This window comes from Ranitomeya variabilis, chromosome 1 (genome assembly GCF_051348905.1).
Source record: "Ranitomeya variabilis isolate aRanVar5 chromosome 1, aRanVar5.hap1, whole genome shotgun sequence".
NCBI classification, from domain to species: domain Eukaryota; kingdom Metazoa; phylum Chordata; class Amphibia; order Anura; family Dendrobatidae; genus Ranitomeya; species Ranitomeya variabilis.
This window is the reverse complement of record NC_135232.1, coordinates 338,365,682-338,381,204: the sequence shown is the minus strand read 5'-3', so window position 1 is coordinate 338,381,204 and position 15,523 is coordinate 338,365,682. Positions and strand designations below refer to the sequence as shown.

The window sequence follows — 15,523 nt, the reverse complement described above, 5'->3', positions numbered from 1 at the left end:
GGTCAGGATTTTACTTGCATAAAATCCTGACCAAATCCTGAAACAATCCTGAACGTGGACACATACCCTAAAATGGATTATATTGGCACAAATAAATAAAAATATGTGAACATTATTATAGGAACACATTGTGATTTTGAGATTGCATATTCTAGCTATTATCTAACGTGTATGGTCAGCTGAAAATAACCAAGCTTTACATGCAAAACAGAACACTGCAACAAAAAATAACAACTATGAAGCAAAAATGATCTCACTCACCGTAGGTTGGGGAATCTAGCAAAGAAACTGCGGTTCGAGATTCAATGTCCGGAATTTTTACAGGGACCTAATTAAATGAAGTTCTGTTATTAACTGTGCACTTGGTGACTACAAAAAGATACTGAAACCAATACTATAATAATGCAAACCCAAAATACATGTGAACACCATAGTTTTGCCACACATCTGTGGCTCCATTGGAGTTTCTAAAGCCCTGAGAAATGGACTTCAGATGTATCCACTGACCTTAATAAAGCAGATGGGGTCCCTGTGTGCAGTGTCTACCTTTGAGGCGGGCACTAGGATACAACTGGGAGTTTCTGTGCCCGCCTAAGAAAAAACAAAAGGTATACTGACAAAAACCAGATGAGACAGAGTATAAAGTGACTGTTAATAGCCATCGGCAGAATCTCGGTAAGCGACTGATATGTGGCTAAAACAAGATGTGAACCCGGGCTCACTGGCCCACCTGGGTATGTTATGGCAGGCAGAATAGTGCTATCTGCAATGCCATTCTGCCTAGTGAAGAACAGTTATGAATGTGTCCCTATTGTCATTAAGCTATAACTTTAGGCATAATTTTATAATCAGTGTACTAAGTAAATTAAAATTATTAGTAACTTTGCCTGCAATGAAACATAAAAATGTCATCTGTGCAAGGATTTAACCCCTTCATGACCCCAGCTTTTTTTGTTTTTTCCGTGTTCGTTTTTCGCTCCCCTCCTTCCCAGAGCCATAACTTTTTTATTTTTCCGTCAATATGGCCATGTGAGGGATTATTTTTTCCGGGACAAGTTGTACTTTTGAACGACATCATAGATTTTAGCATGTCGGCTACTAGAAAACCCATAGCGTCTCCATTTTTTGTGATCTCGGGTCGGGTGAGGGCTTATTTTTTGCGTGCCGAGCTGACGTTTTTAATGATACAATTTCGATGCAGATACGATCTTTTGATTGCCCAAAAAAAGTAATTCTTGCATTTCAAATTTTTTTCTCGCTACGCCGTTTAGCGATCAGGTTAATCCTTTTTTTAAATTAAAAATAAAGCTTTATGTGAATAAAAAAATCAAATATCACCATTGATAGTAAAGGACAATAATGGTTCTACACTACGACACTGGAAAAAAGCATAAAAACAAAAAGGTGTATCTATGAACACAACTAACAAATACATATAATTAAAAGGTATAATTTTATTAAATAATATGTATAAAAAAAGAATCACAACAATGTATCACATACCAAAGTTGGCCATGAGGTGGCGCCACAGGATAAAAAATATATAACAATATGGTGAACAGGACCCTCACCAAGTGAATGAGTCGCATACAGAGTGATCAGCAATTGAATGAATACATGTGGTGTTAAACAAACATTTTAACCAAAGTGTTACAACTTGTAAATAAACACAACAAGATTTAAGTGAGGGATAAACAAATGAATAAATAAACACTGTGAATCTCCTGTGGCGCCTGTCCCTACGCACGTTTCGGCTATATGAGCCTTCGTCCTTTTTTTAGATCGGGCAATTCTGAACACGGTGATACCAAATATGTGTAGGTTTGATTTTATTTTTATTGTTTTATTTTGAATGGGGCGAAAGGGGGGGTGATTTAAACTTTTATATTTTTTTATTTTTTTCATATTTTTTTAAAACATTTTTTTTACTTTTGCCATGTTTCAATAGCCTCCATGGGAGGCTAGAAGCTGGCACAACTCGATCGGCTCTGCTACATAGGGGCGATGCTCAGATCGCTCCTATGTGACAGAATTACAGGAGATCAAATCAAGGAGACCTCTGGTTGTTATGCCGATGCATCGCTGACCCCCGATCACGTGACGGTGGTCAGCGATGCGCTCATTTCCGGCCCGATGGCGGGAAGCGCTAGTTAAATGCCGCTGTCAGTTAATAGCGGCGGGTGAATCGCGATTCCACCCGTCGCTATTGCTGGCACATGTCAGCTATACAAAACAGCTGACATGTCCCAGCTTTGATGCGGGCTCACCGCCGGAGCCCGCATCAAAGCAGGGGAACTGATCTCAGACGTACTATCCCATCCGAGGTCAGAAAGGGGTTAATTCGTGTAGATCAGGGGCGGGCAATTACATGAGAGAACATGACTGTTCTGCAGGGCCCAACCAACAGGCTAAAATTAATTCTGTTAATTCTGCTCAATTTTAACCCCTGCACCACTTTGGGTTTTTCCATTTTTGAGCTTTAATTTTTTGCTCTCCTTCCTCCCAGAGCCATAACTTTTTTTTATTTTTCCATCAATATGACCATGTGAGGGCTTGTTTTTTGCGAAACGAGTTTTACTTTTGAACAATACCATTGGTTTTGCCATATAGTGTACTGGAAAACGGGAAAATAAATTCCAAGTGCGGTGAAATTTCCAAAAAAGTGCAATTCCACAATTGTTTTTTTGTTTTTTTACCATGTTCGCTAAATCTAATACTGACCTGCTATTATAATTCCCAGGTTATTACAAGTTTGTAGATACCAAAAATGTCTAGGTTATTTTTTATTTAAGTGTTGAAAAAAATCAAAATTTTGTAAAAAAAAAAGAAAAAAGAAAAAAAATTAAAAATAAATGTCGTCATTTTCCAAGACCTGTAGCGTCTTCATTTTTCATGATCTGGGGCAGGGTGCAGCCGCACAGCAACGCTCCGCTCCGGAATGCCGGCGGCAGAGCTGGGTTTTCACCTGCGAGACTCGGCCGTATCTCGCATATGTGTGATCCCGGCCTTACACATCGTGGGGCTAAAATGCTCATCTGTTATGAGTGCCGCCCTGCGATGCGGCAATGACAACCACAGAGGTCTCCTACAGACTCCGGGTTGTCATGCCAACTCATCATGTGACACGGGTGAGCTAATGATGCGCTTCTGTCACGATAATGTTAAATGCCGCTGTCAGAGATTGACAGCGGCAATTAACATGTTAACAGCTGCGGGTAGATTGCGATGAAATTAGCTGACATGTGCCACAAAAGTCGGGGGCTCATTGCCAGAGCCCTCATCAAACGGGGGAGGAGACCTATGACGTACCTATATGTCATAGGTCATAAAGAGGTTAATATATTAATTCTAAATATTTTTATTAATATTAACATATAAATTATAAATAGTTAATATTGTATCATTTAAAATTGAGCAGAATGAAGTATACTGACTACTGACAATTCATGTTACCATAGGGCTTAATGTAACATGTATTGTTACCGGTAGCAGCTAATCAAAACCATGTCATTTACTGCTTTTAATAAAGTTTATAAGTCATATGCTCCTGTTCTTCAGCCCTCTTACCTTCTTCCTAACCACTCCCCCCTACAGAGTATGATGTTCCCACAGCACTTCCATACACACTATAAATGATCCCACAGCTCCCCACATAGTCAGCCCTCCATGCACATACTGATGTTTCTCACCTCCCACAGACAATACGGTGAGCGTCACAGACCTCCCCACACTGACATTCCTCACAGCCTTACCCATGATTGTGTAGCGCCCCCACTGCCGCAGGGCCGAGGGGTACCCGGTACCGGGCCTCTGAGTCTCTGCTTCGGGGGTTGTCACGGCGGCTAGGCCCCGGCCCGTGACCCTGCCGTGGGGCGCACAGTGAATGATAGGTGTGGATGTTGGTGGTGCAGTTGTGGGATGCAGGTCGCGGTAAATAACGAGGACACCAGGTTGCAGTCTCTTTACCTCTTTACTGGAGATCTCTGAGTCCTCAGTCCAGAATACGGTTCACCAGGCTGCGCAAGTCCGGCCGGTCCAATGGCACCTCCAGAGTTCACTTCACAGGTGGAAATCGGTGCCTTCCTTCTTAGCGCTATGTGTTGTAGTCCTTCCCTGCTATGCTTACGGAAAGTCCCCACAACCGTTGTGTCTGTTTCTCGCGTTCCCTCACAACTCGATTAACTGATCTTCTGCTAATCTTCCGTCCCTTCCTGATGTTACAGTTAGAACGGCACCCGTTTGTCGGGTAGGCCTGGAGTTCTTCCGGGACCCTAGAGACGCCCCTCTCCCGCAATTGCCTCCCAAGACTTCATAGGTCATTTAGGTGAGACAGCCCGCCTGAGACTGACTGTCCTGCCGCTGTTTAGAGTATTGCTTGAAGCTGTCTAATGAAATACTCCCTCGGCGTTCCGGCCGCCGGTAGTGCGCCTCAGTAGGATGTTGCTCCGGTCTTACAGCACGACCCCTACTGGTATTCTCCTATTGCTTGATCTCGTTTCTCACTCAGCACAATCTATCTCGCTTCTAGTCCTTTCTTGGGTCCCGCCGCTTCCCGGAGCTGGCGCGGACCCGTTACGTTCTTTTCAATGCCAAGCCTCTGTCAGGATCCCACCCCTGACAGAGACCCTACTGTCTCTTCCTCCACAACACCCTCTGCCACTAGGTGTTGCTTCGTCCAATCCAGTCAGCGTTCTCCTCTAACTTCCTGCCTGACCCCCAGTTTACCCACTATGGTGGGGAGTGGCCTAATGAATAGAACCCTTAGCTCCCCCCGGAGGCCCAGCTGTGAAATCTATTGGTGTCTGTGATACCTGATCAGATGAACTCCTTCAGTGCCATCGGACGCACCATGGCTCCCCATAGTGGCGGAGCCACAGTACTGCAACGACCAGGACTCTGGGGCGCTGCAATTGTCCCCACAGCGCCCTCACATATGGTATGGTGGTTCTCATAGCAACTCACACATGGAATGATGGTCCTCATGGCACCTCAGACATGGAATGATGGTCCTCACGGAGCCCCACACAAGGTATGATGGTCCTTACAGGCTCCTTATACACCTTATGATCCTACACAGCCCCCAACACAATATGATCCTACACACAAAGTCCCCTACATATACTGTATATAGGGGGCTGTATGTGGGTTCATACTGTGTAAGTCCAAACACAGCTACCCGTATACAGAGAATGATCTTACACACAGCCGCCTATATACAGTATGGTCCTACACAAAGCCTCCTTATATACAGGATAATCCGACAAAAGGCTCAACATATAAAGTATAAGCTCCCACACAGCCCCCTATATACAGTATGATACTACACAGCTTGCTACATACAGTATGAAAACAGTGCCCCATATATATACAGCATTAACCCACATATAGCCCTCTATATACAGTATAAGCCCACATTTAGCTCTCCTATATACAGTATGATCCCACATACAGCCCCCTATATACAGTGTAATCCCACACACAGCCCCAATATACAGCATGAGCCCACGCATAACTTTCCAAATAGTATGATCCTCCGACAAATATAAAAAAACAAATACTGACCTTTCTTCCTTCCCCCGGCGTTCTGCTCTGGTCTTTGCCGTACGGACTGACCCTCCGCACAGCAGACACTATGTAGGAAGTCATCGCTTTGGGGTCTCAGTCGCACACGCTTAGTGGTGGAAGAAGGTGCCATTGGCTCCCTCCTCCACCGTACTACAGACTGCAGATGGAGGTGAAATTGGGACGCCATGCGTGGAAGACCCGCCACATGGTTGTGGGTCGCACTTGGCTCAGGTCTCATTTTTTGTAATATGGCAGTCCCTTATGATCATGATATTATTTGTAAAACATTCTCCACTTTCTAAAGTTTCTGAACTCTTGCCAGGAAAACATACATACCACTGGCTGTGTATTTATAAGCGTATCACTGGTTTGCCTCTGCATGACCTTTCTTTCAATCTGTGTATTCTTGTCAATGATTAGACTGGTTCTCCGCACGGCACGTCTGGAGGGTGGTAGACTTTTAGCTTCTGTGGGCAGCTCTGGGAGCACCAACTGTTCGGAGCAAATTGTGGTGAAAATATTTAGTTGTAGAAAAGCTTTGTATGCAATAAAACTTAAATGGGTATTCTCAAGTTGCCAGTGAAACACTCAGCTATCTGTGGTCTTTCTGGAGTACATCACTATCACTAGATTTTTCTGTATAGATAACAGGGCATTTGTTCAGCAGACGGCTATCTCTCTGGAATCCGACATACACATGCTCAGCTGATCATCCACGCGTTTTCAGTGGGGAGAGAGGAGAAAGTCACTGCCACACCACCTCTGGCAGCCACTTATCTACCCTCAAAGTTAAAGGCGCTGAAATTCCAACGATCTGAGGAGGCCCCAATACACATTAGATGGTTGCCGATCCTGCCAAAATCATCAGATTCAGCTAGCATAAATCTAATGTGTATGAGGGCATTTAGGGGAACAAATACATATTATTCACACATTCAATGCTTCCAAATACAGTATTTTAGCATCTAAGCAGTAGTGTTATATTTGTTTTTGTCATTGCCCACAGAAATATTAAGTTAAGAAATACCAGTGAAAATGTGCCACAGATAAAAGAAAAAGACCAGGCAACGGAATTTATTTTCTTTTACTCACTTTTATATGTGTTGCTTTACCTGTGGACTTAATGGCTGAGCAGAAACTGGAGGAAGTGCAGGTACAGGAGACTGTATTGCTGAAACACTCTCTACAAGGATAAATTGGCATTACAGTCAGAAGGCCAGACATATTTTGAAAATATGGTTTTATACACTGATAACTATGCATTTGTTACTCAAAAGTTTGTTACTGAATACATAACATATAATAGCGCCATATACTACTCATAATACTTCCAATTTGTGCCCGTAAACAAAATAATTAATCTAGGAAATGACACGTATCTTTTTTTGGATCAGATCACTTTTTAGAAAAAAAACACTTTTTTCCCATTTTTTTTTTTTAAATACAATCAAGGATAGAACAAAAGACATACATCCAGAACCAATACAATGCAGTGGTAGGTATACTAAGGATAATCTACAATATCTAGTTTGCACTTGGGTATAGAACAGAACCAAAACAATCCATCACACACAATACGCTTATAACCACTGACAGGCCACGTATGACACCATACATCCACATATATTTAAAGCACAAGCAGATGAAGCTTTATTGTCAGTAAGAAGTTATAGCGTGTGTATGAAAGAATGTAATTAGAACAAGCAAACTACTCCCGCACCCCAGGTAATACTGACCCTTTCACATTGTTGAGGGATTCAGCGCAGAGGGACTGACAGTTGGTCCATCATTCTGTCCTGCAGCAGACCTGGAGTATCTAACCATGCCCCCCAGATGCTATCATATTTATGCAGTGCATTACTTTTTAGATAGGTGTATTCACCTATTACATTATTACATATTATTACATAATATTACACGTCTGTAAAGGAGTAGCTAAGCTCCCTGTTGGCAGGAGATGCAGAGTCCAACCAATGGTAGGCCAACAGCTTCCCAGAGGTGCATCTAGAGGGTGGAGGCAGCAGGGGCATGTGCCCTGGGTGCAGCCGGGCCACCTAATGCGGTCCGAAGTGTCTCCCCGACTGCTGCGTTCCACCCAATATGAGGAGTAAGCGATGAGATGGTGGGAGAGCATGTATGAGGGAAATGGGTATAGACACAATATGAGGAGCAAAAGAAAAATCTATGGGGAGCGAGGGTGATGGGAGGGTGCGGACACAGTATGGTGAGTCGGAGGAATGTGTAAGGAGGCATAGTATAAGGACTGGGCCTATAGGGGGGACCCAGTGTGAGAGCACAGTGTGAAGAGGGGGCCGAGTATGGAAAGGAGAGGACAGTGTGGAGGGCATATACCATAAGAGGGACAGTGTGTGGGGAAATTGTTTATTCAATGGCTCAGCGTAGAGCAGATATTTTTATTCAGGAGCATTACAATGACACTGCTATCTTTAATGGTATCGTGTCGGGATGTGCTGCACAAGACCGGAGAGGATGGAAATTTGCAGAGATGAGCTGTGGATGAGAAAACTCATCATGGGGTCTGGACAAGATGAAGGAGAAAAGAAAGAGAACAACTCCAGAGACAATGTCATCTATCATGTACCTGGATGTAAATGCTTTTTTGTCTTTTTAGGGTATGTGCACACGATGCGGATTTTGACGCTGTGGATCTGCAGCTGTTTTCCATGCGTTGTACAGTACCATGTAAACCTATGGAAAACAAAATCCGCAGTGCACATGCTGCGGAAAAAAGCACGGAAACGCTGCGTTGTTTATTCCGCAGCATGTCAATTATTTGTGCGGATTCCGCAGCGGTTTACACCTGCTCCATAATAGGAATCGGCAGGTGTAAAACCGCAGGTGGAATCCGCACAAAAACCGTGGTAAATCCGCGGTAATTCCGCAGTAAATCCGTAGGTAATCCGCAGTGCGGTTTACCTGCGGATTTACAAAAGCAGGTGCGGAAAAATCCGCAGACATCCCACCTACGTGTGCACATACCCTTACTGCAGTCATTAAGGGTACTTATTCCTCAGCGCCACTTTTTAATGGCACTGAGGAATAAGAGAATAGCACTGCTGAGCAACTCTGATTCCCGCGGGTGTCAGCTGTATCTGACACCCTGCAATGTCAGCCACCAATAGGGGCCGATTAACCCCTTAAATACAGCTGTCAATCACAACATCTGCATTTAAGTTGTTACAAGGGAGTTACAAGACCCCCTTAGTAACCATCGGACCCCAGCAATGATAATCGCCGGTCCTGATGGTTAACATCGTACCTTGAGGTCATGTGATGATCCCAGGGTATGGTGGCCTGTGAGATAAGGCTATAAGGTGGCTCTTACAGGCACAGTCAGTGAGTCACTGACAGTCTCATGCACTGCTGTACATGAGTACAGCAGTGTATGAGACCATTGATCAAAATAAAAATTATGCATGCCCCACAGTGAAAAAGTGTAACGTGAAAAAAAGTAAAATAAAATATGTAAATAAAAGTTAAGAAAAGCGCACACCAATCACGAAAATCTGTTTCGCCACTCAAAATGATAAAACAGAAATAAACTAAAAAAAGTATACATAGTTGGTATCGCAACATCCAGAATGATCCGCTCTATAAATCTGGCATTTTTATTACGTTTGCCAAACACCGTAAAAAAAAAAACAGGCCAAAAATGTTGCTTTTTAATCATAATGACTCACAACAAAGGGAATAAAAAGCTATCAAAAAGTCATATGTAAAATGAAATGGTATAAATGAAAACAAGCCCCAATATGGCTCATTCGGCAAAAGAATAATATAGTTACAGCTCTCTGGATATGGCGATTCAAAAACAAATTCATTTTGCTAAAACATTGTTTTAAGTGTGTAAAAATAGCAAAGCATAAAAAAATACAAATCTGGTATCGCTGTAATAATACCAACTGTATGGTGAAAAAATAAAATAACTGAATTGCTGGGTTCTATGCAGCTGAATGCTCCAGTCCCGAGTGCCGCGGCAGTGCCAGGTATTGATATGTGAGTTTCTCGCATTGCACTAGCAAGTGTGACACCAGCCTAAGGCTCAGCTCACATTTATCCTGCTGTCTCCGCTGAGGGTCAGGGTTTCCGTGTACATTTCCCAAAACCACAAACCAGACAAAACCCTGGACGGAACCACTCACTTATGAGGCAGATGGATTCACTTTGGACTTTTCTGTGTTCCAGCGGTGTCCAATCATTTTAGGTGTCTTTTTAGCTCACAAATGGGGGAGACCACAGATCTGTGGACGCCTAAAATGATGGAGACCACCGGAGCGGACACCAAACAGAGTACAAAGTGTCTCCATCTGCCTCATGGTTGATGGTTCAATCTGAATAGCATTTTTGTGAGATTTACATGGAAACTCCTATGCAAGTGCTCAGCGTACAAAACAAGAATGTGATCTCAGCCTTATTCTGGAAGCGATAGAAAAATATTTGAATAAAAACCCTAGTTTATCGCGCACAAAACAAGCCCCCACTCAGGTCCATCATCTGTCACTGGAACTATAGAGGGCTCCTATGTTCCTACTAGATCGAAGACTCTGGAAAAGCGACATGGCTCCCCCGCAAATAAAATCCAGTGAATTCTGTGCTCCCAAATCCGAATGCCCCCTCCTGAGCCCCACTGTGTCTAAACCATAGTAAGAGGCCACCTGTTTAGCATTATTGTAATGGGGAGAAGGCACTTAATTTATGGATGCAATTTGCCAGACGCACAAGCTGGGCACAATGTATAGGGCCACTACAATATATGGGGGCTCAGTGATTTATGACAACATATGGGGCACCATGTTCGGGAGAAATTGAGCAATAAATTGTGGAGTCTAGTTTCACCTCTAAACCCTTGTGTACCTGAAAAATTTAAATACAAAAATTAAATTTTTACCACTAAAATGTCATATTTCCACATCCATCTCAATGTTATCCAATTATGTGTAATACCTGTGAGTTCAAAATGCTCACCATACCCCTGTATAAAATCCTTGAGGGGAGTAGTTTGCAAAATGAGGTCACTTGTGGGGGAAGGGTTTCACTGTTAAGGCAGATCAGGGGCTCTCCAAACGAGACATGATGCCCACAGACCATTCCATCAAAATCTACGTTCCAAAACGTTACTCCTTCCTTTTTCCAAGCCCAGTCGTGCACCCAAACAGTGGTTTCCCTCCACATATGGAGTATCAGCGTACTAAGGAGAAATTGTACAACAAATCTTTGGGTCCACTTTCTCCGGTTACCCTTGTGAAAATAAAAAAAATTGAGGCTAAAAGTACATTTCTCAGGTTAAAATGTGATTTTATTTATTTTTTATTTTCACAGATCTATGTTATAAACTTTTGTGAAGCACCTGGGGCTTCAAGGTGCTCACTTCAGATCTAAATATGTTCCCTGAGAGGTTTAGATTCCAAAATGGGGTCACTTGTGGGGGGGGGTTCCACTGTTTAGGCACGTTAGGGGCTCACCAAACGAGACATGACGTCCGATCTAGGTTCCAGGAATTTTTGTGTTCGAAAAGTCAAACGGTGCTGCTTCCCTTCTGAGACCTGCCGTGCGTTCAAACATTGGATTTCCCCCACATACGGGGTATTGGCATACTCAGGAGAAATTGCACAACAAATTTTCACCAATTACCCTTGTAAAAATAACAAATTTGGACCTAAAATAAAATTTTTGTGTAAAGTTAAATGCTCATTTTTTCCTTCCACATTGCTTTAGTTCCAGTGAAGCACTGGAAGGGTTAATAATCTTCTTGAATGTGGTTTTGAGGACTTTTAGGGATGTAGTTTTTAGATTGGTGTCATTTTGTGGTATTTTCTGTCATATAGGCCCCGCAAATGTGATGTGGTGCCTAAAAAAAAATGGTTTTGTAAATTTTGTTGGAAATTGCTGATCTACTTTTAACCTTTGTAACTTCCTATACACTTGATGAAGGCCTACAAGGCCGAAACGCGTTGTTTTTTATTGTCTTTTATCAAGTTTTTCTATTGCTGTACACAGCCACTAAAATACTTGATTCAACATCAGAGATACGTGTTTTGTTTGGCTATACAACCCTATTTTTCAATATTGGGTTAAGGATACTCAGAAGGACGCACCCTGATACATCTTCATTCATTTCTATCCACGTGGAGGAAAATATTTTTTTTCTGAGAAAGAAAAATCCTCTTCCATATTACCACTGACGGCCAGCATACCAGTAGAAAGATTACCCTTATTTGTAAACTCTTCTTAGTGTAGTTCCTCAATGCACAACCACACCAGGTGAGCATAATTCAAGTGTTTTTCTATCACCAAATAAGATATACTCATTTACTACGCTTAGATAGCGCTCTCCCTTTTTCCCCTCATCCTCTCTTTCCCAGGACCTCATACACATTTTACAGCACAAGCTAGGATTTTTACAGACCCAAAGAAAGAGGTACAATTGAGACAACCTCTGACTTTAAGATTGTTATAGTTTAGGAATTAGTGCCAATATATAACGTGATTGAACTAAGTACTGAACATGTCACCAATTTTCTAAGTAAATTAAGTAAATATATTTCTAAAGGTATTATTGACATGAAATTCACACCAGATGTCTGTAACAACTCATCCAATCCACACAGGCAAAGAAATCAAACCATAGATGTCCATAACTTAATTTACGTGTAATAATTAGAAATAACACAGGGAAAAAGTATTGAACACATGAAGAAAGAGAGTTCGAAAAAGCCATGGAAAGTCATGACACTGGCTAAAATCTACCAGTAAGTAGAAAGCAATCCTGCCACTTATTATTTTTCACTATCAGCTGATTCAACTGATTGTCAATAAAAAGGTGTCTCAGTACCAAGGTGCCACACAAGAAACATCTCATGATGGCTAAAATCAAGACCTTCGCAACCTTATTGTTGCAAAATATAATGATGACATTGGTTGCAGAATAATTTCTAAATGACTGAAAGTTCCAATGAGCATTATTGGGGCCATAATCTGGGAGTGGAAAGCGCATCATTTTACCGTGAACCAGCCACGACCAGATGCTCCCCGCAAGATTTCAGATACAGGAGTGAAAAGAATTATCAGAAGAGTTGTTCAAGAGCCAATAACCACCTGTGGAGAGGTAAAGAAAGACCTGGTCAGCAGGTGCAATTGTTTCAAAGAAAACAATTAATCTCCTCAATCTCCATGGCCTGTATGCACACTCACCACGTAAGTCTCCATTGCTGAACAAAAAGTATGTTCAGGCACATTTAAAGCTCAATCAACAACATTTAAAAAAGCCTGTGAAATACTGTAAGGCCATGTGCACACGTTCAGTATTTTTCACGTTTTTTTCGCGTTTTTTCGCTATAAAAACGTGATAAAAACGCGAAAAAAACGCTAACATATGCCTCCCATTATTTTCAGTGTATTCCGCATTTTTTGTGCAAATGTAGCCTTTTTTTCCATGAAAAAATCGCATTGCGGAAAAAAAAGCAACATGTTCATTAAAATGTGGAATTGCAGGGGATTCCGCACACCTGGAAGTGCATTGATCTGCTTACTTCCCGCACGGGGCTGTGCACACCATGCGGGAAGTAAGCAGATTATGTGCGGTTGGTACCCAGGGTGGAGGAGAGGAGACTCTCCTCCACGGACTGGGCACCATATAATTGGTCCAAAAAAAAGAATTAAAATAAAAAATAGTCCTATACTCACCTTCGATGTCTTCCCGCCTCTCAGGTTCATGCTGCCGCTTCGGTTTCTATAGCTGGTGTGCGGTGAAGGACCTGCGATGACGTCACGGTCTTGTGATTGGTCGAGACCGGTCATGTGACCGCTCACGTGACTGCGACGTCATGGAAGGTCCAGAACCACACCGGCATCTATAGGAACAGACGCCTGCATGTGAGTATAACCATTTTTTTTTATTATTTTTAAACATTCTATCTTTTACTATAGATGCTGCATAGGCTGCATCTATAGTAAAAAGATGGTCACACTTGTCAAACGCTATGTTTGACAAGTGTGACCAACCTGTCAGTCAGTTTTCCAAGCGATGCTACAGATCGCTTGGAAAACTTTAGCATTCTGCAAGCTAATTACACTTGCAGAATGCTAAAAAAACGCGAAAAAAATGGAAAAAAACCGCAAAAAAAAAATGCGGATTTCTTGCAGAAAATTTCCGGTTTTCTTCAGGAAATTTCTGCAAGAAATCCGGACGTGTGCACATACCCTAAGAGTATAGTGGAGCGCCCGCCAGGGCCATGAGGATACTCGGTACCGGGCTGGTTCTTAATGGGATGTTCTATTACATTGGTGCCTAAAGTGATCAAAGGATGGCATTCTCATTTGTCAATATCTACTATAATCAAACCTTGTGATTGCAATTCTACTCGGCCAATCTTAATGGTCACCTCTTTATACCCCACCTGAGGCAAGGGCTGACCATTACTGGCAAAGATGGCAAGGTGTTCATCTGGGCTGTGAGTAATGTCTGAATCAGCCCAGTTCAGCTTAAAGAGGACATATGGCATCATTGTCACCTGGGAACCGGTGTCCAGTAAGGCGTTCATCGGGAAGCCATCAATCACGACATAGTCTCTCCTTGAAATCACTCAGGGTGTGTGACTCCCCTGAGTACTGTGGTAACCAGGCCGCTCCCAGTATGTACGGCATCAATAGGGGCATTATGGAGGCTGTAGCTGCGGCTGCCGCTGGATCCGGCCTGTTAATGGGGGCTGCAGCCACCGGTGGATCTGGCTGCATCATGGATCTCACTGTCCTTTGAGGTCCTTGCGGCCTAAAGCTATGCTCAGTCCTCTGTTCCTTATTGTTCTGAAGTACTTGCCCGTATGGCAGGTAGCTTGAGACAATTGCAGGTGTCGCTCCTTTATGGCGGCTCCGGGCTCTGGTCTGCTGCTGCGCCTTCGGGTGTCTGCTGGGCCAGGAGACCTGCAATCCCCTGCCCTCTGGATTTAGCTGCTGGGACAATTGTACCCATCAGCCACAGACTCCGGCATCCGGCTTCTAGGGGTGAGCTTGGTCACAGCTCCACTCAACAGATTCTCTTTATACTTCTTCCCTCTTCTCTGTTCCAAACACTGACTATCTGACCCCTCCTCCAGGCCAGAACTCATAGAGAAGCTCCCCTGAAACCAGGTTTAGAGCTCCCCCTTCTGGTCTCGAGTCAGGAAAGTGTTGGATATAAGTGTTATCTGGTCAGGGAAACCCTCCTTGCTTCCAGGCATATCATCACCCCCCTGTGAGGGAGGCAATGCCACTGTGGCAACTGGACTCCTGGGGTGCCACAACAGTCTGGTCAGATGAGACCAAAATTGAACTCTTTGGATGCCATCATACAGACCATGTTTGGAGGCCAAAAGGCACTACATATCACGCCAAAACCACGATACACCAACAGTGCAATTTGGAGGTGAGAACATCATGGCGTGGGACTGTTTTTCAGCATATGGCACTAGTAAACTTTATATAAATGAAGTAAGGATGAATGGACAAATGTACCAAGACATTCTTGATAAAAAATCTGCTGCCATCTACCAGGATGATAAAGATGAAACGAGGGTGGACATTTCAGCAAGACAATGATCCCAAAATACAGCCAAGGAAACTCTCAATTGGTTTCAGAGAGAGAAAATAAAGCTACTAGAATGAAAGAATCTGCATCACAATCCAGTACCATGTTATGCCTGCTGAGATGTGCTCATCGGAGCTATACATCTAATATAAGTATATTACAAGAGGTATTGTTTTGAAGAGCTATGATAAATAATAGGGGGTGAAAAGTAGTGGAAAACCCCTTTTTTTGCCTTTTTATTATACGCATGTCAAAGCTGTAAATTTTGGTAAAAAGCTCTTTGTGGCCAACTGTGATTGAAGTTGCTCAAAGCTCTTAAAAGGAATCTGTCACCACTCACCAGGTTTTTGCTACCTCATCTAAGAGCAGCATACT

At 42.9% G+C, this 15,523-nt stretch overlaps 1 protein-coding gene across 1 annotated transcript in view; it reads right to left on the bottom strand.

Annotated features, from left to right (window-relative positions):
• REC8 (REC8 meiotic recombination protein) overlaps positions 1-15,523 on the bottom strand; it is a 217,059-nt gene that overhangs the window by 92,129 nt on the left and 109,407 nt on the right. The window contains exons 11-13 of the mRNA XM_077299528.1: positions 6,678-6,748; positions 5,902-6,057; positions 262-328 (exon numbers count right to left, since the gene is read on the bottom strand). Coding sequence (XP_077155643.1) covers positions 262-328; positions 5,902-6,057; positions 6,678-6,748 — 294 coding nt within the window. The remainder of the gene's footprint in view (positions 1-261; positions 329-5,901; positions 6,058-6,677; positions 6,749-15,523) is intronic.